We start from the raw sequence: 25,455 nt of genomic DNA on the forward strand, positions 1-25,455 counted from the left end.
TAATCATATATATGGTAGATTTTGTCTCTAGTCGTGCTGACACCATAATATTTCAACTTGAAACTACCGTCCGCCGCACGCACAATGGCGGTGTTGTCGGACAGGGGGGCACATTAATTCGGGAGAGAAGATTCGTCTTGAATATCTTACCGCTAATCACATTTTATACAGCAACTATTCGTTCCATCCTTAGCTTGAGGAGAGTGCTATGGATATAGACGTGTCCAAGTAAAAAAAATACACGAAAAAACGGCCGTACCGCACACATCAGGCCAGTTCGGGAACAACCCGTGTGTTGAGTCGGTAGAACTTCACTCAAAGTCGGCCCATCGTCATCATCCGGCAACGTGTAACGTTACATTATTCATGGTAAGTTAGCTGGATGCCGTAGCAATGGTAATACTACTATGTCCATGTGTTCCTTGTTGTGTTAGGAGCAAACTTTGAGGAAAATATCGTCCTCAGTCCACTATCATACGCAGCATTTAGACAAAAAAGTGTTCCTCACAAACCTTTGCCGTCTGCTTGACAACAGGATTCTGGTTAACAATATGGCGGCGGGAAAATACACGTGCCGTAGGTTGTAGCAACAGAGAGGAGTTTTGATGATTGATCACACTTAGAGTCCAGTTGTAGGTTAGCAAAAGAGATTCTAATTAGTTGTCTTGTAAATAATTGTGTTTAGCAGGCAGGAGATGTGACATTTGTCTTATAAACCAGCGAACAACCGTGCAGTGTGAGTCTCCCACGAAGCCCCCAGACTCTGTCAATAAGGGACGGAGAGGTTTTGACGTCGCCAACTTCTAATGCATGGTTATCGAAGCTTTTCAGACAGTGTTCTGAATGCGTTAGTCTGTCAAGTTTGCATTTCTAGCGGTATTACTGATGTTGCATCTAGCACATATCCCTAAATACCCCGTTTTCGAAAAATCCCGACTTTAAGTACCCCACGAATTTAGGTTACCCAACGTTAAGTAGTGTGAGTGACAAAATCTCTGATTCAAACTCTAGACACAGGACAGCGTATTGACCAACATAGTCCGACTCAAAGCGCTTAGGACTAAGTTCTCTGTGTCTGGCCTGACTTATTACAAAGTCTTGTATCCAAAGCATTTTTGAGTGATGAATCACAGCAGTGTTACCTGAATGGCAGGAAACAAGATGACCAAGCAGAAAGCACTTGAGATATGTACAGGGTGATTTGCAGTGAGAGCAGGTGATTGCTGTTCCTGTCTATTTTGCTGGTAGAAGTTTGGCAAGAATAATGTATGTTTACTTCAGTGCTAGAATGGTGAGTCCATATGGTACATGTATGCAGCCTGGAGGCATGTGAGATGTTTGTGTTCTTGTTAATCTGAGTGACATGGGCTGCAACCTTCTTGTCAGGCCATCCAGACAGACAGGCTGTCCCTGGATCTGGGCCAGGATTCAGGTTCATTGCACCTGTCTTTAGTGTTAACCTGTAACCCAAAACACACATGCCTGGTACATGGTATATCATATGCACAGCACAGGAAAGGAAAAGTTGCAAGGACCACTTCACAAGATCAGCCCAAAGTTTTGTGAAAGAGTACAGGCTTCGGAACTAAGCAATTTTTCATGTTGACAAAGAGTGCTCAAACTTGTCAGTAAATCAGTGTTATATTACAATGTCATGTATATCAATGGGATGTAAACATAATATCAGAATGGTGCATAGAACCATCATGATTATATATTTGTACCAGAAATGTGAATGATATTAACAAAGGAAGTGACGAAATGCAGAATTTTTATTATTTGTATATTACTATTAGAATAGCAAGCATCCTTATTGTCTACTTGCCTTAAGGTAGAGTCGGAGGGGAGGCCCATCTTTTGTCTGACTGCCCATCTCTATACATTCCTACTGGGGGGTAAGACCTGTCAAGGCTCCTCAAGACAAGGTCAAGAAGCAGGCAGCAGACCAGCACTTCTGGTGACTGTTTTTGATTACAAGGTCATGCGTTGTGGTTGATCAGATTCTCTGCTGGGGTGTCCATTTCAGACTGCTTCTACTGCAGGAGCTGTGGTACCTGGGAAGGGATGTTATAGATGTCAGTCCTTGTGGAGAACTATTTCTTCCCATTGTAGCTGTTAATATTTTTAATGGGAAGAAGCTGACTGGATTTATCATCAGCAAGATATTTATCATATCTAGAAGTGTGCAATTTAAGACTTGATGACTTGAACCATGCAAGATTGTGTGAACTTAAAGTCACTGAAATATAGTCTTCTTGCAGTTCTCTACACCTTCTTTATATAGAATTGCCCAAGTCTTAGAAATAAGCTTTATGCTTGCGAAGGTTGTTCTTGCATCCTTCACTATCCAGGTAACACAGCACATCACTTATTGAGCGTACTGTGCCCGCGTGGTTGCCCAATTCATTATGGTGGGTGCTCTTGGCTGTAATTATATCAGTATGGTTAGGACTGGGAGAATGTGGGGGTTATACTCTTGTGGAATCACTTACAATGTATGTGAATTTCTCTATACACAAATGATACTTGTTTTATTAGCTAAAATGTTTTCAAATCTCAAGTCAAGGTTGAATTCCTGGTCTAGCCTGGAAGTGCTGATATGCTCAGTGAACCGTGTTGTTTAACAAATTGCGGACGCCAGGTAAAATCAATGCATACCTTAGTACCGTTGAGACCTTATTCATAATGTTAATCATTTTACGCTTATAAGATCAATGGGCATTGCAGAAACACAGGACTCTTTTCAGTTATATATTTGTATCTTGTTAAGTCATTATTATAATCAGCCTGTCCTGTAGCTCTGGTCATTTAACAGTTCTACAGAGAAAACAGGAGTGAACTTGATTCGTGGACAAGGCCAGGCTGGTAGGGAGATGACAGCCATGTGTGTGAGCGGAATGTTGAACAAAGCCTGCACATGGCTGACACAGCCAGCCAATCAACTCCTGCGACCTTGTCGGATTCTGTGTGGCGGACTGAAGGTCGCCTGTCCTGTAGCTGAACACTTCCCGTCCATTCCTCCCTGTCATAGCTGGTTCACTCAGTTTATTGGCCGGTCACTTCGCGTATATATTGAAAAATTGACGTGTGTAATGCCAGACTTAGTGTGGATCATTGTCTGGGGATGTGGGGTGTGGCATATGTTCATGCTCTGCGAACTGTGTTTTCTCTTATTTTCTTACATTGACAAGATACACAGAATTTTGACAAGCTTATGATTCTTTACAAAGTCGATAAATTCAGAATCTATTAAGATGTGAGGGCCATACCCTGAATGTTTAATGGCAATTTTGCTCAATAAAGGATATCCCAAAGTGCAGACCATTTTGTCACTCTGGGATACATTATAACAGTAATTTCTTTGTAAATATGATAAGTTTAGGATTTTTGGAGCATTCTGCCAAGGTGATGCCACAGTTTGCAGGTCAATCCACCCTTGATTGATTTGTAGGGGTGGAAGGGGAATGTCCTTTATGAATGCACACTCACTGACTTGCTGGCCTTTCTGGGCATGTGTGTTTAGGATATGGTGTTGCCTGGCATCCAGAGAGCATGCACTTTCTGCATTCCGTGCAATCTTTGGGATTCCTGGGACACTTCTCTCAGACCTATCCACTTGCCTCTGTTGTAGAAAGCAGCTTGTGCTTGTATGAAGCATAGCAACAAGAAATATCTGCTATGTATTGTCATTTTGTTCAAGTTCACTCCACACATGCAGCTGTTAAGTTGAGCAAAATGATTGATATCTTACTATGTCATTCTTTGAAAGGTCTTTATTTTGTGGTTTGTTGAACCACTAAGTACTAGTAGTTTTCTTCTAGCACTAAGGGCAATTATCCGCACTCTCACACAAGAAGGAGAAGGAGCCTGAATGGGCTTGGTAACTTTAATATATAGCAGAGATTGTCGAACACGGGTGGGTGGGCGGGACTCAGAAATTCGAACCGTGTTACTGCTAGCACGCTGGCGTGGCTATGGCGTGGATGACGTGTCTACTGATCACGTGAGCTAGGGTTCGAACGGCTAATTAGCATATTTGAGCCTTCGCTCAAATCGTCACAATTATCCGCACTCTCACACAAGAAGGAGAAGGAGCCTGAATGGGCTTGGTAACTTTAATATATAGCAGAGATTGTCGAACACCAAGACCAAGCCCAGCGGGAGATTATGGGAGTAGGGGAGAGTGCGGGAGTGCGACGAGAGGAGCGTGGTGGAGCAGTGGTGACAAGCTACTGAGAGTCTGTAGCAACTAGGCCTCGGTACCAAGGAATGTGAAGAAGTGTGAGCTGCCGAAAGATATTACTGGTGGCATCAACTGGTATACGGCCGTTGTTTGTAACAGCAAAACTAGTAGTAAGTAAATTAGCCAGCGCCAAGACTAGTGCAGCTTAGCAAGCTAAGGAAGACTGACGACCAACAGTTAAACAAACTAAACAGCCTAAGGCTAACAGGTGAGCAAACTAAAACAACCGTAACCTAACAGTTGAGTAAATAACCTTAACCTAACAGGTGGGTAACTATTTTAAACAACTGCACCATTGTCTCTAAGCCACAAGACGAATGTATAAACACTGTCCTAAACACTTGATTATATGACATGTGCTGTCATACTGAACCAGCCGCTACTAGTACTAGAGTCCGAAGTTGGCTGCTGATAATGTCTATAGGAGTCCGCTTCGTGAAGGAAGTCTTTCTGCTGCAAGTACATCTGGAGAATCAGTCTTTGCTAAACAGTCCCTTCAATAGACTAATCTGGTTGCTCCAGCGAACTGTTCTGGGGAGTCAGTCGTCGCTAAACAGTTCCTCCAATAGACTAATCTGGTGGCTCCAGCGAACTGTTCTGTAGCTTCTCCGCGATCAGCTTGGAATACTCGCACCTCTTGTCGAAGGAGCAGTCCAAGTACATTTCGAAGGCGTTTGAAGACCAGTCGCCTAACAGTTTAATCACCTGTGGGTCAGCACCGCAGTGCCACGCGTAAGTCGCCCCGCCGCGTCTGAAACTATGTCCCGAATAACTCCCTGGGGTGAAGCCTGCCGCGGATAATAACGACTTCAAGTGGTGGACGAACGTGTCATGGGTGAGGGAGATGAGTCCGCCTCCGTTACCTGGGACCAGGAACGCCGGCCCGTCTGGGTCGGCCGGGATCATGTTACACATATTGACGTATGCGTACTGAGGACACAGGGGATGCCCTTGCAGTGCGGGCAATGGTAGGAGAAGCACCTTTTGCCGAAACTGGATCGTCTTCGACCAAGTCACCTGAACCAGGAGTCCATCCTTGGAAACTTGAATGGCGCGACGCGTTAGCTGCTTGCGTGGGTCGAATGCTGACTGTGATCGCGGTACTATGTTCGACTTCCGTAGCAATGTGGAGAAGGCCACGCAGAATGCTGCCCACAGCGTGGCGTGCATGGGCCTTGTCAGGTCCAACAACTCCCGGATTTTGAGCAAGATGGCAGGCGTGATAGGGAGCTTTCGCTCTGGCACATGTGGGGAACCTCTACGGAAGGAAGACACGACGAGCTTCAGTTCGAAGCTGTTCTCGGGCGGCTCGAAGTCGTGAAATCGTTGCAACATGCGTGCCCCGTGTACATACAGCTGGACGCTACTCGGGCTCCGCAAGGAGCGCGTAAGGAATTGTGCGTAATGGGTGAGAGTTTTCGAGTCAGTCGGTAGAGCAGGTAGTTTGAAAAACTCGCAGAATAGTAGAAATGCGCTCCACTGCGGTCGGAAATTGGCGAAAGTGCCCGCCGCGAAAGCCGACAGCTTTGCGTCCTCTACGTCTGAGTCCAATCGCCGTAGCAGGGTGCAGGTACCTGGAAGGATTACAGTGTGTCAGTAACTCGAAATGTCGTGGGCAGACAACAACGCTGGCTGTGTGCTGCCCGGCCGTCAGGCGTTTGAATTCGTTCTCGTGGTACTGCGAAGTCGACCAGCGGCTGAGGTGGTCGCTCGAATTGTGCCTTGTGGCAACGCCCGCTGGGGGAGTATCACTCGTAGAGGCGCAGGTACACCCGACCTGAAAACCGTCACTCGAATTGTGCCTCATGGCAACGCCCGCTGGGGGATGTACAGTCATGGAAACATCGGCTGCTCTAGAGGAAACCTGACTTTGCCTGGCGGCGGCGCCCTCTTGAAGGGGAAACGAGGCGAAAGAATCTGTACCAATTCTTGTCATATCTAGAAGAACATTGTCCGCACCGTGCAACGAATGGCTGTCTGAATGTCTTGAAACTACTTGCTTTTCGCCAGCCGTGAACGTGACTGGTGAACCGTGGCAGTTCTGAAGTGAAACACTAGAACCAAGGCTTGGTTCGATCGTCACATCAATACCGTCTGTGATATTTCCGGCAACTATACTCCCTTCGTCAGAATCGAATATTTTCTCCCTCTCTGCTACAACAACATCAAAATCCTGAACGGAAACACGATAACCGCTGGCCTCTGTGCCTGCAACATCGCTACAAACTGTGTGGGAAGACCCGCTACGCTCATCACTGTGGCGAGTTGAAAACTGTAAACAACTGTCCGAAACACGAGGAGCATTGTCTGAGCAGATGGACATGTCGCTACCGTCAGTGGGAGGTAGACTGTAAACATGATCCTCACTGTGGCGAGTTGAATGTCGGACGATACTGAACGAAACACGAGAACTATCGTCTGTGTTGATTGCCACATCGCTACAATCTACGTAGGGAAGGCTGTTGAAACTATCCGCGCTGTGGCGGGTTGAATACGGAAAAAACTGACCGGGTCGACTCTTCAATTGTTGAGTCGCAGGTACACCCGACCCGAAAATTGTCACTCGAATTGTGCCTTGTGGCAACGCCCGCTGGGGGAGTATCACTCGTAGAGTCGCAGGTACACCCGACCTGAAAACCGTCACTCGAATTGTGCCTTGTGGCAACGCCCGCTGGGGGAGTATCACTCGGAGAGTCGCAGGTACACCCGACCTGAAAACCGTCACTCGAATTGTGCCTTGTGGCAACGCCCGCTGGGGGAGTATCACTTGTAGAGTCGCAGGTACACCCGACCTGAAAACCGTCACTCGAATTGTGCCTCATGGCAACGCCCGCTGGGGGATGTACAGTCATGGAAACATCGGCTGCTCTAGAGGAAACCTGACTTTTGCCTGGCGGCGACGCCCTCTTGGAGGGGAAACGAGACGAAAGAATCTGTACCAATTCTTGTCATATCTGTATTGTCATAACTGTAAACAACTGTCCGAAACACGAGGAGCATTGGCTGAGCGGATGGACATGTCGCTACCGTCAGTGGAAGGTAGACTGTAAACATGATCCTCACTGTGGCGAGTTGAATGTCGGACGCTACTGAAGGAAACACGAGAACTATCTGACTTTGCCTGGCGGCGACGCCCTCTTGGAGGGGAAACGAGACGAAAGAATCTGTACCAATTCTTGTCATATCTGTATTGTTAAAACTGTAAACAACTGTCCGAAACACGAGGAGCATTGTCTGAGCGGATGGACATGTCGCTACCGTCAGTGGAAGGTAGACTGTAAACATGATCCTCACTGTGGCGAGTTGAATGTCGGACGCTACTGAAGGAAACACAAGAACTATCGTCTGTGTTGATTGACACATCGCTACAATCTGCGTAGGGAAGGCTGTTGAAACTATCCGCACTGTGGCGAGTTAAATACGGAAAACTACTGACAGAAGCGAGCTGAACGTGGCTACTAGAAGGAGACGGACGTGGACAAACAGAAACCAAACTCACAGTTCTCCGCACGGTAGTGTCCCCGGCTCTTGAGCCGGTCCCCGTGCCCTTGGGTGGGCTTGCTTATCACGCAGTGGTGTCAGCCGTCTGCACTCGCGTCTGCTTGGTTTCCCGCCTCTTGCGTTCGCAGTCGGCTTCTGCGTGCTTGTATTTCATTGACTTGCTCTCCCAGCAGAATCGACAGCAGTGGTCGAAACGGCACGTTGAGAGGAAACAGTTGTTTTTGTTGAAGCCCCAGCATATCTGCGGTACTGTCTGTGTTGACGTGCCGCCATCACCGGAATCCGCCGGCTTGAGGTTGTCCTTATTTCCGTCGAAAAACATCTCCTTCAAATGCGCCCAGTCCGACCACACGCCTGGGACGCTCATTGCCTCGCTGACCGCGGCAGCATGGAAAGTACGCACGTGAGCCCACTTGTACCTAGCCAATCTGTCGAAGCAATACTGCAGCACAGAGAGACGGCCGAGCAACTCCGAACGTGGCAGATTCTCAGAACGCAACAACGCCATACATCCGGACACAAACTCTCCGAGAGACAATTCATCATACTTCTTCGGTTCGGAGCTGTCTAAGTTGTACACGAATGCTTCTGGGGACAGCGGCTTACCTTCGTCTTTCCTCTTCTTTCCGGCTCCCGATAGCGCGTACTTGGTGTCCACTGCGTGCTGCAGAGCTGCGTTTTCGCGTAGCTGCTGTAAGGTGATACCTCCCTCTCCTAACACCATACTCAGAAATTCGAACCGTGTTACTGCTAGCACGCTGGCGTGGCTATGGCGTGGATGACGTGTCTACTGATCACGTGAGCTAGGGTTCGAACGGCTAATTAGCATATTTGAGCCTTCGCTCAAATCGTCACAATGAGTAAGACCGGAATTCAGGAATAATCTCTTTTAAAAGTTAAGATGCCTGCCCATTATTCCCAACGATATAATTCATTTTTGCTTTTTGTAATCTTGCCTTTACAATGTTGTACTGTGTGGTATGACCCTGTAGGAGCCTTAAACCATCGAGAAAGCGACACCAAGGAGAAACTAGTCTGGATGTGGGCCTGAATAAAGTCTTAAACAGGGACTATGCGGCTTTTTTAGGGTCTTTTCTGAAGATGCGGCGTGAGTGTGTACAGTTGGCTTGATGTTGCCCACTACTACTAGTACTACTGCCTGTAGGCAGCAGCCATTACCAATGTTTGCCATAGATTGATGACTGGTTTGAGCTCATCTCCTATCAGCTAAAGCAATCCGGGACAGCACCATGAATCTGAATGTCACTATTATTGGATTGTCATCTGAAGCAGACCTCATCCAAACATGTGATGTTCCGAGCAGGGTCAGGAGAACTGCTAGGATGGCTTTTGTTGTCGATCTGTCTGCTTCCTGACTGGGATCCGGCTTTGATATCCTGGGATATCATGAACTATGCAGTACTTTATTACTATTACCTGTGAAATGGCAGGTTGCTACAATTCTTACCTGCAATTTTGTAAGATTGTCTGCATGGTCCCAGCTGTAAATAACTGGAAACAGCTTTTAGTAATTCTGGAAATTTTGCATTTTTTCTGCATCCAGTGGGAATGTATTCCATGTTGTGATCAGCATGCTGTCATAAGATTGGATTGTAAATATCAGAGAAATACATATAGCTCGTCAAATTGGTGTGGCCTGATGCGTCTGTCAACCTTGCAATAAAGTACAAATGGTAGCTGTTAAATTTGACATAGGTCATTAAGATGATAGCTGATAGTTTGTGGATCCTGTTATGGAAATAAAACGAAATAAGTTGATTGTAATTAAACTTCAATTTGGATTGACAGGGTGTAGTTTACAATGCATGCAGGTATGGATGTTTCTGTTTTTAATGTAAATGCTTATTATAGCTGTGATATAGCTGATCTATTTGTGTATTCCTCTGGTTTGATTAAGGACTTGATCAAACGCTTGGGTGTGTTAACTGAAATTTGACACAAACATTTAACAGTTGGAATACTGCCAAGTTGGTGATTGCTCTCATGTCCATGGTAGATCATTGTCCTCTGGATATGAGTATCCTCTCCCTATAAGGTTCTTCTAAGGTTGTCAATCTAATTGACAGCTAATGTTTTCAAGGGACTAATTTAAGGTCTCTCAGGTAACATGGCACGAGCTCGAGACAGCTAATGTTTTCAACTGTTCGTCAAAGATCTGCGACCAGGTAACTGGTTTTAAGGATGTTCTTCTGAATCAGCATCTACTTTAAGTAATTATGTATTGTTATTATTATCATCATTAATATGGTTTACATGGTAGCTTCTACATTTTGCCCTTGAAAGGTCTTGTAACCACTACAGGTAACTTGTACATGCAAATGTACACATAGTATCTGGATGGGTGCCTGAGACTGAGAGCCATTCACCTACCATCCTGCTGTCCACAGACTTGGCATTGGCACTGGATTTGAGCTGAATGTGGTTACTCAAGGAACAAAGACAATAATGAATAAAATGTAGTTCCCATTCCCAGCCCTGTGTCTCATGCCCATTTATCATTATTCTGTCTGACTTATGAGACTCTTGGGAGGCAGTCAAGTGTAGCCTATCATAAATCTCATCCTTCTTCTCAGTCTTGAGGAGCAAGATAAGCAGCCTTGAACTTCTTCCTTGCTCAAGAGCAGGTGTTAGATGCCCTGCCAACTAGAGTGCTGTACTGAAAGTGATAATCCACCTTTGTGGCAGATCAGAATACCCAACTATTGTATAAACTTCAGATCTCCCTGTAGGACTCAGCGCTTTGGCTCTTATCTGTATTTGATTTATGGGGATTTGTTTGGCTGCTGGCCATCTTGGTTCCTTTGTCTGGAAAGAAGTTTGACTTGTGCTTTATCATATGTCTGGCACCTCTAGGCAAAAGATTCTTCAAGCTATTTGTGCAAAGGGCAAATTTAAGCAGGCCATTTTAGCGTTTTTGCTGGAGGCTATGTCGTACTTTGGAGGATTGGTCTTTGTGACCTTTTTTCTACACAACAAAGTGTCGATATGCGGTCATCTTTGTGTCTGGTTCTGCCACGCTACGTAGATTTAGATATGTTTGATGTAAGCACTGTGGGGGAAATGTAACCTGAAGCTCCTGAACAAGCAGTGCCTGGTCTGGCTTTGTTTACTTGTAAAAGATACCAGTGTTGGTTATTGTACCCATGTACACCACAGACAAAAGTATGTCAACTTCTTTATCCAGCCCCCAGAAAGTCGCTTGCTTTTGTTGGTGGTGGTACAGAAGAACTTGAGTTTTGCATATTGTACATGTACATTTATGCAGATACTGTATATCCGATTTACTATCCTGCTTGTAGACTCAAGTGTGTATATCACTACACCATTGAACAGGTGATATCCTCCTACTCAGTTATTTTGTGTCATCATCAAAAACGTTTCCTGATAAAGGAAAACTGATATCTTTATCTCAGCAGCCAGCTTTAAAAAATGGTCACATATTTACCCATGATCCAACTAGCATTATTGAGTCCAGTAGAGATTAAAATTTCATGTATATGTTTATGTCCAAATGTCCAATGTAAAATTTTATGGAGGGCATGTTTTACAGTCTATGACTCTGGACTTGGTCTGATGTCAGTTCAGATGTTACATGTTGCTGTTACTCAAATATTTCAGCACTAGCTACAGCCAGCTGCTGAAAACTGAACTAAAAACAGGCTGTTTAAGTCAAAATACCAGGTCAGCAGAGACTGGGTGAGAGTGTGACGGGAAAGTCTACTAAAACCAATAGCTAGCTGAAGGGCCGTTCAGAAATTACATGAATTTAAAGATGGGGAAGGAGACAGACTGGACTGCTGTTCTAAAGCAGTATATATTAAGGCCATTATTTTAAGTTATGGTTATAGGCCATTCAAATCCTAGAACACAAACACAACTGTATACCTACATTTACGATTTAGCGGTAAAATGAAGAGCCCACTGGAGCCCCAACTGTCCTACTTTTTACTATGGATGTATACTCCAGGGTATTGTTGGCAGATTTCACATTAAACTCACCTGAGTCTGTGCACAGATGCCATATTTAGGTTGACCTCTGAGGGATCTACATCGTGACATTCTCACGAGGTATTTGCAGCAGGGATCCGTTGGATTTGGAAGTTCATGTCACAGAACATTACCCAACCATTTCTGGTCTACTTGGAGTGAATAACCACATGGTGCATGCATGTAACAACGTGACATGGCATTAGCTTAGAGCCTTTCCTTTCAAACATGCTTGGCTGGATAAAGCAACTGAGGGGAAGTAGAAATACGCATGGAAATAAAAGCTTTGCAGTAATGTTCGGAGAAGAATGTCAGGTGGAATAAAATGTTGTGGATAGAGCACAGTTGTCTGGCTATGAGATGGTTGGTGAATGGCAAAAGTACAGGTGAGAAGGAAGGATGGAGAAAATAACAGACCTTATGGATTCAACTGATGTTTCAAGGTGACTTCCATTTCAAATACTTGAAAATACGGTGAAGCTGTCGGTGACAGTTTTTGGACAACTTTTCCTCGGGCAAATTTCAGTCACGATTCCAGAATGGCTTTCAGATCACTGCAGGTGTCAGGCTGTTTTAGGCAAGCCTCATGATCAGGTTTATATGGAGGTAATAATCTGCTTACAGCTGAAGTTGCTTTGGAATTGGAGACACAGCAGCATAACATGTTTGCTATTCTTCCTAACATTCTTGGCCTCCCAACCTACCAAACTGGTTTGTGCCACTAAAATATCCTAATAGATGTTGCTTATCGAGGGATAAGAAAAAAGGGCACGAACATGTCTTATCACTGCTACAGCACATAACTGCAAGAAAAGCTCATTAGTGTGTGTGAGGACTGAAGACCTTGAAGTTTATGGATGTGAATTGCTGTAATTTCGTTTTCAGCTGTTGGGATTTCCTGCCATTTTGGCCCGCCAACTGGCGACCTTGGTGTCACCAGGACATTCTGGAGATGGCATTGAAGTGTGAATGGCACACATGTACATAAGTGTACAGGGTGGACAGGTTGTATTGCTAAAAAGATTTTCATGTAATTCAGGAATTGGTATTCAATTGGCTGCTCAACAGTAAAATCGGTATTACATGTATGTGACAATAACACTCCGTTTGAAAGACTTGTCTATAATTTTCTGATGTCATAATTGCCAAGGTTTTGATTTTTCGCTATTTCCCTGCTGACCTAGATCTGTGCTGAATAGAAAATTAGAGGAGCCCTTTGTAGTCAATGTATGATTGATGAAACAGACATTCTGAACTGCCCACCATGTTTATTCCAGCTCCGTCATCATATGTCATGTTGGGTGGTTCAAATGCTGTGTTTCCCCCCCATCATCTTTCAGCTAATTTTCATGAGCAAGAAAATTGGATCACATAGAATTGATATTGCACTGAAGAGCAGAATGAAGGGACTGCATATTTATATGCCAGAGTCTGCTGAAATGATTGAAGGGTGAGTGACACTTGGTATAACCCAGACAGGCATTCTGCCCAGGGCTGGTCAAAGGTTATGTGGGTCAGAGTCTGGCCAGAAGTGGGACAAACAATAATGTATGATCACTTCTGTGTTTTCTTCCGAAATGGAGAGTATCATCCCTTGAAAGGACTTTGCAACATAAACAGTTGTATTTACTTGATGTTCAATCTACTAACATACTAGCCTCCGTTGCAGTCCTTTTCCCCGCAGCGTTTTTTTTTCTCCAATTTTTTTTGGGGGGGGGGGGGCGCCGCGTATCTGCTTGGGATCCCGTATCCGCCGTGCCCCTGTGTCCCCAGCAGCAGACACAGGGTCTATAGCGGACACAGGGGCACGGCGGATACGAGATCCCAAACAGATACGCGCCGCCCCCCACCAAAAAAAATTGGAAAAAAAAAATGCTGCGGGGAAAAGGACTGCAACGGAGGCTACTAACATACACACATTTCCTTAGTCTGTATTTAGCACTCACTTTGCCCTTAGTTGGGTTTTTGGCAGGTAAAACGATCCCCATGTACATGTATCTCATGGTTTTGTCTGATGTCATTATAAAAATGAATTACTAATGGTGATCATTACATCATTAAGACATTATAAGACCTGTCACAATGATCATAGTAATGTATAGCAAAAACTTCTTCATCAAGGTCTAATTTTACTTCTTACAGGAAGTGTCCTTTACTGGCAACTTAGACTTTCCCCATTTTTGATGGAATACACATACCCAAGGAGGTTATATAGACATACCCAATACACATCAAGAATGCACATTTAGAATTTCCATTCAAGTGCTAATGACAACATTGAGGAAGGTGTCAGTCTGACACTAGATGTATGTGTATGTGCAACCCAACTTGTCATAACAATTAACAAAACTTGTGTGTTTCAAGTGCATCTTGTATCTACCAAATATATGTTTAGATCTGGTATGTGTGGCAACGTACCAGTATGTGATTCAAATACAGATTGTGTCATTTAGTTTTGCTGACTATCTTCTGTCTGGTAAAGATATCTATAGAAGTTTGTCTATTAGGTTATTGATGGAGTTGACACCTGATAGTCTGGGTTTTGTTCTTCAGACAGGTATTTTAAAAGAGTGTCTAGCCACTTGATAATGTGTACTGTATGGCAAGTGATGTTATCCAGAAGTCTGTCTAATTATGTGTTGCTGTAATATGATAGCCACCATTTTCATTTGCTGGTTTACTGGGTGTTTGGTGTGGAAGACCATGCAAACGACCGTACATACTTTTGTAGGCTCAGTAGACTGCCCATAAAGCTTTACTGGTGATATTTACAGGGATTAGATGGTCTCTTTTGGCCATGGCTGCATACTGAGCAAGCCAAGTGAAAATGTGAATAGTCAAGGTTACCTGTAATTATATAGTTATCGCAGTGGTCTCAAAATGGGACATGTGATTTGACTAACTGAATAGGGTGTTTGCTTTAAATCTTACTTAACCTATTAATTTCAGTACTCTAGACCATTAAAACATACTGCCAAAACGTGTTGGAAGCTCTGATTTCCCCCTGAAATTTAGAAACTAGGGCTGCATGCAAAGCAACAAGCTCTGCTTATAAAATGTTCAGTAACTGATTACCATCAAACTAGATCATGTTGCTAGGATGAATAACAACTTTTGTTCCATTAAAGAACGTTTACACTGATAAGTTTTAACACCAATTACACGTCATCAAAATATGTAGGCATCTACACCATTAGTAGATGTCTTGCCCATGTCTGGCAGTGCTGGTGTATGTAGACAGAAGGCTGGAGGCTTTACCCTGCCCTGGGCAGGCTGAATGCAGAAATACAAAAGCTGTCTTCATGCTTTATTGAACCCTGTCACACTAGATTAATTCTGCAGCAGGCAGACAGGGGCAGAGTGGGACCCTGTAAACATGTTCAGGTAGTTAGTCCCTTCACTTATTATAGGAAGAAAATATGGTTTGCTTAAAATTAGAATTATCATCTTACAAAGGTGCATGATATGGTATAGAATCCGAGTACATAGTAGTAATGCATGTGAAAGGTGACCCAAAACTTCATCAGTGAGTACACAGTACACAGCAGTAGCTACTGTTTGCTTTGTTGTAACACTATACATTGAAGGAAGGATGTCATGTTGTCTTTGTTTGAATACTGACAGGATACTATGAATATGGGGAGATGTGACTGGTAAGAGCATTTTGAAATCTTGTTGGAAGGGGGTTATTCTATTTGTCAATTATTAGACCATCCATAATTGTTCTATTGACGATGGGAAGTAATTCAATCATGAATAATGACATGCATTTAAGTTTTAGGCTTAGATAATTTGATATCTCTTTTTTTTCTGACAGAAGCCACATAGGAGAAACCTCAGTGATGTTATTTTGATTATCATGATGAAATCAAAACACAGAATATTATAGAATACAATAATAACAAGAATATTATAATACAATAATAATAAGAATATTATAGAATACAATAACAATAATAATAAGTTTATTGCAAATTCATGCCCGAAGGCTAAATGCAAATAACATGAACATGGTGTTACAGCTAAATCCCTAGGGAGCTTCCAAATTCCTGAAAGGACCAAGTTTATTTGAAGTTTCTTATTCATCTTAGTTATCTTGGTATTAATTGTTATGTGGCCTACTTTTTTGGAAATCATTCTACAGTAGATTATAAGGTAGATGCCTGCCTTTGGCATGTATGTAGGCACATCTGACTAACATGTTATTTCCCCTAGGTATAATTGACATTTGCTAGGGGCAAGTAACATATTCATCATAACTCCCTGACATCCCATGGTAGGGATCCTCTCCAACTGTTATTTGTTTGTGTTTAAATCTGACTGTTTGCTTATATTTAGTGAAAATGTAGTTTGGAAGCTTATATGCAAATTAGGACAAGGCGTGGACTGGGTTGTGTGCTGAGAGCACTCAATCAAACTGTCAGAGACTGTTTTTCAATGTAATTCCCACAAAAATCCCACATTTTCCCTCAAATTGTTACTGAATGTGTAAATTAAATGTCTGCTTCTTTTGTCCATATGTTTATTTGTTTTTGTTGATCTTGTCTTAGTTTTATAAGGAATTGAAGTTAATATGCAAATGAGCTGGCAGGAGCTGGGCCCGCCAGTCTGGCCTTTGTTTACTGGGTCACATGATGAGGGAGGTGGGCTGTTCCACCTGGCTGCATTATGGAGGGGGGCAAGGTTCTTACTGCTGGAACAAAAACAACCCATTTTAGCGAGTGTAGCTATGTTTATTACGTTTTTATGGGGAGTGGGCTTATCTACTTGGCTGTCTTTGAGGGGGATCAGGTATAAATTGCATAATAGACCCATGTTGTCATGTTGCAATATAAATACCCTGAATTGTTTGGCTAGAAAGTACCATCTGGTCATGTTTATCAGGGTTCATTTTATGTTTTTTTATAACGACCGTCTCATTACTTCTTAATAGTGGTATACCTAAAGCTATAACCTCAAGGGTTAGACCATGAAATATTGGGAGGGTTAGAAACTGTTGTTCGGTATTTGGGTCCAGATTTCTTTCATCAGATTCCAGATGACCCCACAGCTTAACCCCAGGATTCCTGGGCTGGCTGTGCCCTGCTTTAGGCCTTCAGCCTGTGGAGCTTTTAATATCACAGGAACTCCCAACTGATCCTATCTTGGTTTCTAATCAGCACTTCCCATTGACAACAGGGTAATGTTTCAAAGTGAACCATTTTCAGGAGTAGCAAGGAACCGGCTGTGAAAGGTTGATAGTTTAGGCTGGAATGTTAAAAGTCAGCATGTAATAGGTCTCACCAGATGACATCAGAACGATAATTAATTTTAGTCTATTGGATAAAAAAAGAACCCTTGCTGCTTTCCACATCTGAGTAAAGTCACACTTTGATGATCATCGTTCAGCTTGAAACTAACCACTTGTCTCCACGCCAGGTAGTATACATTTACTTCTAACTTGTAATGATGTTATGATCAGTCCTGGGGCAGACAAACATCTTCTGATCTCAGTTACAATTCCCTGTTCTTATGACAACAAAGTCAGCCAAAGCAGCCTGCTGACTCAGTTGTTTCCTTCCATCTCTGTACTTCTAGGCTGAGCCGACAAACCTCTTTCTGGCCTCTTCAGCTCTTATCCACCTTACCATGTTTGCCATGGCAAATCTTAGCTGTACTACCTTCAGTCAGTTCCAGTTGCAGAAGTCCATGAACTGTTTGAGTGAGGATGGATCCCTTCAAGTAATAGTCCAAGGAAAACTGAACAAAATGCTATAATGTAATTTTTTGCAAGAAATAGGCGGGTGTTTCCAAAGATTGTAGATTGTTCATTTCCATGGCCATGGAATTGGCTGCTGTTACTGTTAGTGGCTGAAATCCATGGAGGTAAAGGGACTTAAAGTCACAAAGTCTTAAGTCATTCAAATTTCTTCACCTGTAATTACCAATCCACATGCATTGCAGGGCATGAACACCTTATGTTCCTTCCCACTACCATTCTAACATTCCTTGATCTCCAGTCCCAAGAAGATCCTTGACGCAGTCCCTTCACGGTTGTAGGGTTTTACGGTAAAACTCGTAGATTCCACTGTAATGGAAGCAAACAATCTACAATCTTTAGAGATAGCTTGAAAAAGACGCCGGATCAACCATGTCCTGTCAACCCTGAAATGGAAAAGCCCCAGAACAAACCTTGCAGCCCTGGAGTTGACAAATGCCTCTGGTGTCCAGACAGTGTTGTCACAACAGAAGTTCCAGACTGGATTTCTGTCTGGCCATTGGTTACATCATGGCTAGATTTAGCCTAAAAATATTATAACAACAGATGTTTGATATGCTTTCCTGGCATTCTTCACAACTAATGTCTTACAAGTCATTTGCAACAATTCTTGCCTAGATGCAGATTTGGATATAAAAGGCGATCCTTATGTTCCAGGTCATTAGCTGTTTTGTCATAACACAATAGAGGTAGCACCTGCACTTTAAACAATCCAGGTGTGCTATAGGATAGTGTCATACAGGAACAGCTGTCAGCAGGCAGGTAAGGCTACATGTAGCTTCTACGGGTAGTTTTAATATTTGAATTTTTTCGGAAATATTGATTCAAAAATTAATAGAGTCTATGGCTTTACAATATTTTTGATATTGTATGAAGTGATGGAAATGTTGAGGTTACTTAGATTTTGAGGTACTGGTAATTTGTAATGTCATACTAAGTCTTGGAATGCCACAATGTTTGCTGCATCAGACAGTTCTTCTAAACCCAAATTGTCTACAGTTAATTGAAATCTGTGAAATGATGTTTCCATGAGGAGGTCTGGCTTTGATGGTTTTAGGGTGGCTGGTCTGTGCCCTCTGCCATGATGAGTGGGATTAGAAACGAGTCAGCATGTTGGAATCAATATTTGTGGCATTGAGAATTGATCGGAGTAGAGGGTCAATGCATTACGCAAGGTAACAGTTACTCAAGCAACTGGATAGATATGAAAACAGTTGTTTGACTAGTAGCTTTTGCTTGAGTAACTATTACCTTGCATATTCTATCACCTGGATGTCAAACCTATATACACAGTCAATGCCCCATTGTAAACTCTGACACTGTCAGCAGCACCTTACGAGATGTGGCGTGAATATTTCACCTTGAAGTTGGTTTCATTTAGGAGCTTTTTACAATTAAGTAGCACCGTCAAGTAAACGTCCTACAACTTCACTACTGGCATTGATACTGAACGGTTTATAACTGAATGTGAAAGGTGATGTTACTGGAGAAGGGTTGAAGTACATGTACTTGATGACTGCTCTATTAGATTATGTCCTGTCTGCTCAACTGTGCGGTGAATGATGGTTCATACAATAAGTCCTTTGACTCTGCCCATCTCCCAGGTGTGCCCACTGGAAAATTGCTTTCAAGTCCTCTTCTATCATCAAAGGATTTGAACGTTGACCCAATATTGTTTGATAAGCAGGCAGGTGTGCATTCTGTAAGCTTGCCTATTGTCCTGCCTCCGAGCTGGCCAGCTTCAAAGCCAGCAGCCAGATTGTAGCCCTAGTCAGACTAATGCAACTAATTAGATTGCCAAGTGGACCAGTAGTAATCCTCTCAGAATGTTTGACCCCTTCTGGCCTGCGTGATTCAATTAGTGATGTCTGGGTAGATGTCAGATACCCCTGGCGACCTGCCAGCCGTGCTGGGCCCTGGGTCATGAACTAGACCAGTGACATGGACAATTTTTGTGTACTGTATACTTAAGGTTTGTAACACCTGTTCAGTAATGGTTGCACAGTGGACAACCTGCATAGTTGTCTGTGCTACCTGTGGTTCTCACTTTGACGCCACCAAACATTTCAAATTATCATTTTACATTGACTATGTTAAATCACAGCATGTCAAGGACAAAAGATGCAAAAAATGGAAATGCTGCTTCAGTACCAAGGACAGCTGCCAGGGGGTCCAAAATTAACCTTGACTATCATTATCCCTAAATTTACTTATGTAGAAAATACCATCACTACCCGTCAACCACAAATATTCAAAAATACAAACAGACACACGGACGCACAGACACATCCCAACAATACTTCCATTTTTCATAGAGGTTAGAATTTAGAAGGTTAGAAGGTAACAAAGCAGATGTAGAATTTATTTACTTAAGTAGCAAGTCTGATGGTAGGTTGGGATCAAACCCCTTACCCTGTGACATGCTAGTGGGATTGCTATGAAATTGAGCATTGGCCATGCTACATGCGGGGTTTCTCTCGATATGTCTGTCACCCTCCTCAGGGCTTGATATTCAGCTGTTAGACTTGCAGTAACTCTTTAAAACTATTAATGCAAAGATGATTTGCAGAAAGAACATTTTTCTCCATTTGAAATGGCCTCTGAGAGGTGATTCATATAGTGTTCTTATAGGACTCCCTCCACCTCTCACCCTGTTAGCACTCCGTAGAACTGTTAACAGATGCAGGCAAAGTATTTGCCCCCGGCCAGTAGTTGTCCTAAACAGAAGTGAGAATGTATGTTACAAATGTTGGACACTGTTTGATATGACCCCGACAGCCAGCATGCTGGGAGGCAGCAGAGTCCTCATGTCCCACCTGCTTTGTCAGTTTTAGCCTTGGGCAGAAAGCTTTTCAATATAAATTTAGGCCACACCAATTTAATTTCTTGGTTAATGGATTTTTATTTTCAAAAAAAAAAAAAAAATTGGAAAAAAAACATGAAAACAGACTACAGTGCCTTCTGTTTTCATGAATTGTTTTTTCTAAAAAAAATATTTTTTGAAAATAAAAATCTGTTAACCAAGAAATTAAATTGGTGTGGCCTTACCAGCACATGTATTTTATGTGGCCCTACTTTGCAACAACTGTTCCCATGGTGTTGTCTTACCATATAGGAACTATCCCTACATTATTTACATTTGAGTGACATTTGCATACCATTCTTACAAGTTAGTGACTTTGACTTGTTCAATTGGCTTTTACAGTTAGATGTGCTAGTATTGATTCGTTCTGCCAGTTCATTCTAATAACGCTGAAGAAGAGTGATGGATGTCAATCTTGAAACGTCCGGAAGTAATCTCCAAAGTTTATCCAGGTGTAACTTGAAGAGATTGAATTGTCTTAAAACATGCATTTTATGTTTTAGCCAAATTTTGGGGATATTGAGTGCAGTATATCATATGTGTGACATGCTCCATTTGCAAGTTACCACAGGAAATAATTTTGATATCAGTGCAGCAAAGCATTCAATGATCTAATATCCTATGCTATGCCTCTACAGAAATCTATTTCACTGCATAACTTCAAACAGGAATCTCCACTATAATTGCTATCAATCTTGGTCATTAGCACTACAGAAAAGGTATGCAGTACAATGCAATTGTGTATTGTAAGTCATCAATGTGCTAAACATGACATCCATTAAAATTAATGGTCATACTGTAAAATGCATTTAAGTTCGTGTGGTTTTAATTTCAGGGTATGGAGTGTTCGCGGTGGTCTTAATTTCGCGTTTCAGACAATAGTAGATAGGGGGGTAGGACAGAAAAATTCGTGGTGGTTTTAAGATTCCGACTAAGAGCTTACCGCAAAAGCTGCAAACATAAAGCCACCACAAACATTTCTGCATTTACAGTATTTCTATACATGCATTCTGTTGACTTGTAGAGATAAACAGATGGTTATTCTACTAGAAGGTACATATTTGTAATCAGATTAGACATTAGAATGTACAAGTAAAACTGTCTATGTTTGGATTTATGCAATGACTGATAACTGGGACAAGGTACGTGTACGTGTACTTTGATATCTTAAACTATAGAGATATCAGGATGCAAGGTTGTTTTTTGTACAGGTATAGAGGACATGTAAACATATAGACTGACTGCAGTTAGTGTCCATGAAACCTTCCAACTCTGAATTGGAGAAGAATGGGCTAGATAGATGTTACACAAAATATGAATACTAATATTTTCCAATTGATACTGTGTTGAAATGGAAAGTCCAGTTTGGCTGTGTTACTGATTTAAATGAAAATATACACACAATCATACAATGTTTGAGCAAGTATGTTATATGTTATTGTTTACTTAACTGGAAGTCTTGTTCAATCACCTACTGGTGACAATGTCCATTCAACTACCATCACAGTACCTTCATTATTGCTCTAACTACCATTGGTTTGTAATCAAGTTGCAGCTTTTCCTGTGGGTAATATCTACAAATGCATCTGGCCATGGCAGATAGCATAGTTTCCTCCATAGGATTCACAATGTGCTTGTAACGTGCAGTTTGAAAGGAAGCTGCAATTTAAGAGGAAGCAGCTACTGGAATTGCCTGATATTACAATGGTCCAAGATCCTTTTGAAAAGGAAAATCCTGCATCCGGCCACAATGCCTTTTCCCTTTCTCCGACCAATCCGGCTTGGGTATCACACACATTTGTAGCCGCTGCCTTGGTCTGTTTCTTCTGACCACGTCATGATCATGGGTTTGAATCCCAGTCTGCAGCAGTCAGTATTCTGAACCCTTCTGAAAGGGGCTGCAGTCCTACATGTATTGTAGACTGGACACTAGTCTATAGGTGCCACACCATGAGCATGTTCAAGAACCCACCACACTTGGCATTGCAAGTATACACATCTATTACTACTAGATAAAATGTCAGTAAGCAATAAAGTGTGTGACATGTGTTCAGTTCTCACCGTCTAAAATTCTTGTGATGTATTTTTGTTGTTCTTGTTTTTCACAGTCTGCAAGTCTTGCATCGTGCAGTATCTGGAAGAAAACAACGACTGTCCCACCTGCAAACAGGTGATTCACCAGAGCCATCCTCTCAACTACATCAGGTAAGAACAGTCACTGCCTTGTAATCTGGAATTAATAACTGTAAGTACGCTTATGATAGTTGAGGTAATGTCACTACAGCAAACTGTTGTTTCTCAGAAAAATAGAAAGTCAAGGTAATAGTTTGTTAGAGTTAAAAGTAACTTCATGTATTCAAGTGATCTGGATATGTATTACTAGACTGCTTGTTAGATTTCCACATGCATGTGCTGAGATAGTACCTGCCATTCCTTCATACCTAGTTTCTGTGTTGTTACTTCTATCCCATTTCGTTATCAGTACATGGAAGCTGAGAAGGCTAGGGATGAAATTTGTTATGACAGGTGTCAGGTTGTGCAAAAGCTGATGTAGAAGACTTCTGTACAGCCCTTGTTCAGCAGAAAGCTAGCAGCAGAGAAGCTTGGGCTCCAATATGTCTGCTGCTTCAATTGATTCCTCAGCAGAGAGTTGACCCTGACACCTCTGACCTCATTGGTTAGGAATCACTCCCTCTCATCTTCGGTCTTGTTCTTTCATGATGACCGTCCCTGCAACGAGGTCAGGTTAATACAACAGTGATGCAGTTTCTGTGTCTAGTTCTGGCCTGTCAGTGTCACCACCTGACAGGCTTAATCTTAAATATGGCTCAAACCTGGAAACATCTGATGTACTGTATAGGCTGAATCTTTATGCACTGGTGTGTTCCATTATTCCTTCATTGACAAATGCAATGAAGGAACTGGATATAGTTTAGGGGTAATATTACAAACTTTCTCACTGCTGTGTTGGTTCAAAGTAAATGGAGGCTTAATGCTGCTACACACGTACTTGACTCCACGAGGGAAGGGTTGGGAGTACTTGGTATCATATTTCCTTCAGAGGGTAGAAAAGGTCCAAAATGACAAAAGTAAGTCTCAGTGCTGTAACTTACCAAGGTTTTCTTTGCTTTGACATGATGGTACATCTACTAACCCAGTTCTTGTAAGGTAGTCCTTTGACATCAGATCTGTCTTGGCTCCTGTAGCAGAGGGATAGATTTTAAACTGCTGTCAGCACACACCAGCAGTGTCTCCACCATGATGCCCAGCAGTCATATCTTCTATGTCAGGTTGACCTTGAGGAAAGAGAGAGGGTGTAAATTTTTTTCTAACATGGCGCCAATAAACGTGGCACGTTTGCTGCCTTCTCGACCATCTTACCCAGCGTAATGGCTCTACCTGTCTCCCCTGCAGTGGGAAACTTTGAGCCTCTCCGGCGCTGCACCAGTTGGTAATGACTGATAACCGCACTATCCCTGATAGCACTAAAGTAATATTTAGCCCGCAGACATCACGACCTTCATTTTCTCTGGCTCTCCCATGGAATCTTCCCTCATCCATCATGGAGGCCGCTGGAGCAGGCCTGACCCTGGCGTGAAGTGGAGCTGGTTGGTATTCTGGGGAGGTTCTGTCGCAGAGCTACACGTAATGTCCTGTGAGATCCTCATTCATCTGGGTGATTGACAGATTTTTATCCTTTAGAAGTGGGTGGGGGAGGATTGGGATGTTTGTCTCTATGAAAGCGTAGGTATTGTGATTAACTTAGTATGTTTGCTTGTCTTGGTGTGAGTCTGTAGTAGTATGAATGAAAACATAGTGCATAATGGCAGAATGTAAGGTGGAAGTGGTGTACTAGGATACTTGGAGAAATTTGAGAAAGAATTATGACATCAGGGAAATAGAGTAACGTATTTTTACTACATTACTTGGGAAATCTTGCAGGAACTGTGGACTCCATCCCCTATTTCTTTCTACTTCCTTCCCTCCTGCCTGGACTTCTACATAGACCAGTACTTACATATGGAGATTCTCCCCCACACAGCAGTGTCACTTATATCTCTGTCAGGATAGCAAGTATGGCAAATTCAACATAACATCAGTTCTGCGACCATGACGGGCATATCCCTGCATTTTACAGGAATGGTAGCTGTAGAAAATGCTACATAGCCTGCCAGAAATTGCTGCTAATCCCTCTTTTGTTGGTGATAGCTCCAGGCAACATCTGCTTTCTAAAGCGCTGTAGTATGGTAAGCTGTTTGTAACCGTGACCTGTATGACTGCTTCCTGGACTGTGAGCTACTTATCTGTCAGTGCAGGGGATGATATTGTGATCAGCAATGCTCCTTGGCATGTTGTATAATGCATGATAACTGAAACTCAAGTGAAGTCACAACATTTTAAAGAGACTATGGTGTGCTGTCGTCGCTGTGAAGGTGAAGCGTTATATCTTTACCCTCCTTATAAGTCAGTATTGGACCGATTACATGTCATTATCATTATCTTATTATGATTATCAGAATGATGCATAGAGCAGGTACATGTACATGTAATTCCTCTTACACCAGTATCTCCTGTATTATAAAAAATCTCCTCCATGTCCCCCCTGTTCAACCTCATTTTATAATCGCAGTCTGAGTCACTCATCTATCTGCTGATTTTTTACATGGTTGTTAAGATCTAGATTGTGCATCTGTCAAAAGGCCTTTGTGCAGGGAGTCAGAGCAGTGCAAAATACATTCCAAAAGCAAAGCCAAATGCCAGCTCCCATCAGAGACCCGCCACAGTTCTATTGGATACCTGGGGTAGATAATTTGATCCTTCCTTTGCCTGTGATGTGTGGTGGGCCCATTATGCTGCCCTGAGGGACCCGTCAAGTCCATGATCCATTTTACATCCTGAATTGTGCTCTGTGCTGGCTCCAAGCCTCATGCTGTTTGCAGTCCTTTGGGGGTAAGGGGAAAACCCTGTATAGGTACCCGTACCCGTATACCTGTATAGGTATACCGGTATACCCCATTTGGGGCCCCAACAAGCCAGGAAACACGCTATGACGGCCGCCATATGGGGCACCCAGAACGGCTG

At 42.8% G+C, this 25,455-nt stretch overlaps 1 protein-coding gene across 3 annotated transcripts in view; it reads left to right on the forward strand.

The window, feature by feature from the left end:
- The window catches only part of LOC136431069 (polycomb group RING finger protein 3-like), a 65,218-nt gene that overhangs the window by 20,736 nt on the left and 19,027 nt on the right, over positions 1-25,455 (forward strand). For all 3 annotated transcript variants that reach the window (XM_066422276.1, XM_066422278.1, XM_066422277.1), the window contains exon 3: positions 22,482-22,578. In XM_066422276.1, the coding sequence (XP_066278373.1) occupies positions 22,482-22,578 (97 nt within the window). The remainder of the gene's footprint in view (positions 1-22,481; positions 22,579-25,455) is intronic.

The sequence above is a fragment of the Branchiostoma lanceolatum genome, chromosome 3, assembly GCF_035083965.1.
Source record: "Branchiostoma lanceolatum isolate klBraLanc5 chromosome 3, klBraLanc5.hap2, whole genome shotgun sequence".
NCBI classification, from domain to species: Eukaryota; Metazoa; Chordata; class Leptocardii; order Amphioxiformes; family Branchiostomatidae; genus Branchiostoma; species Branchiostoma lanceolatum.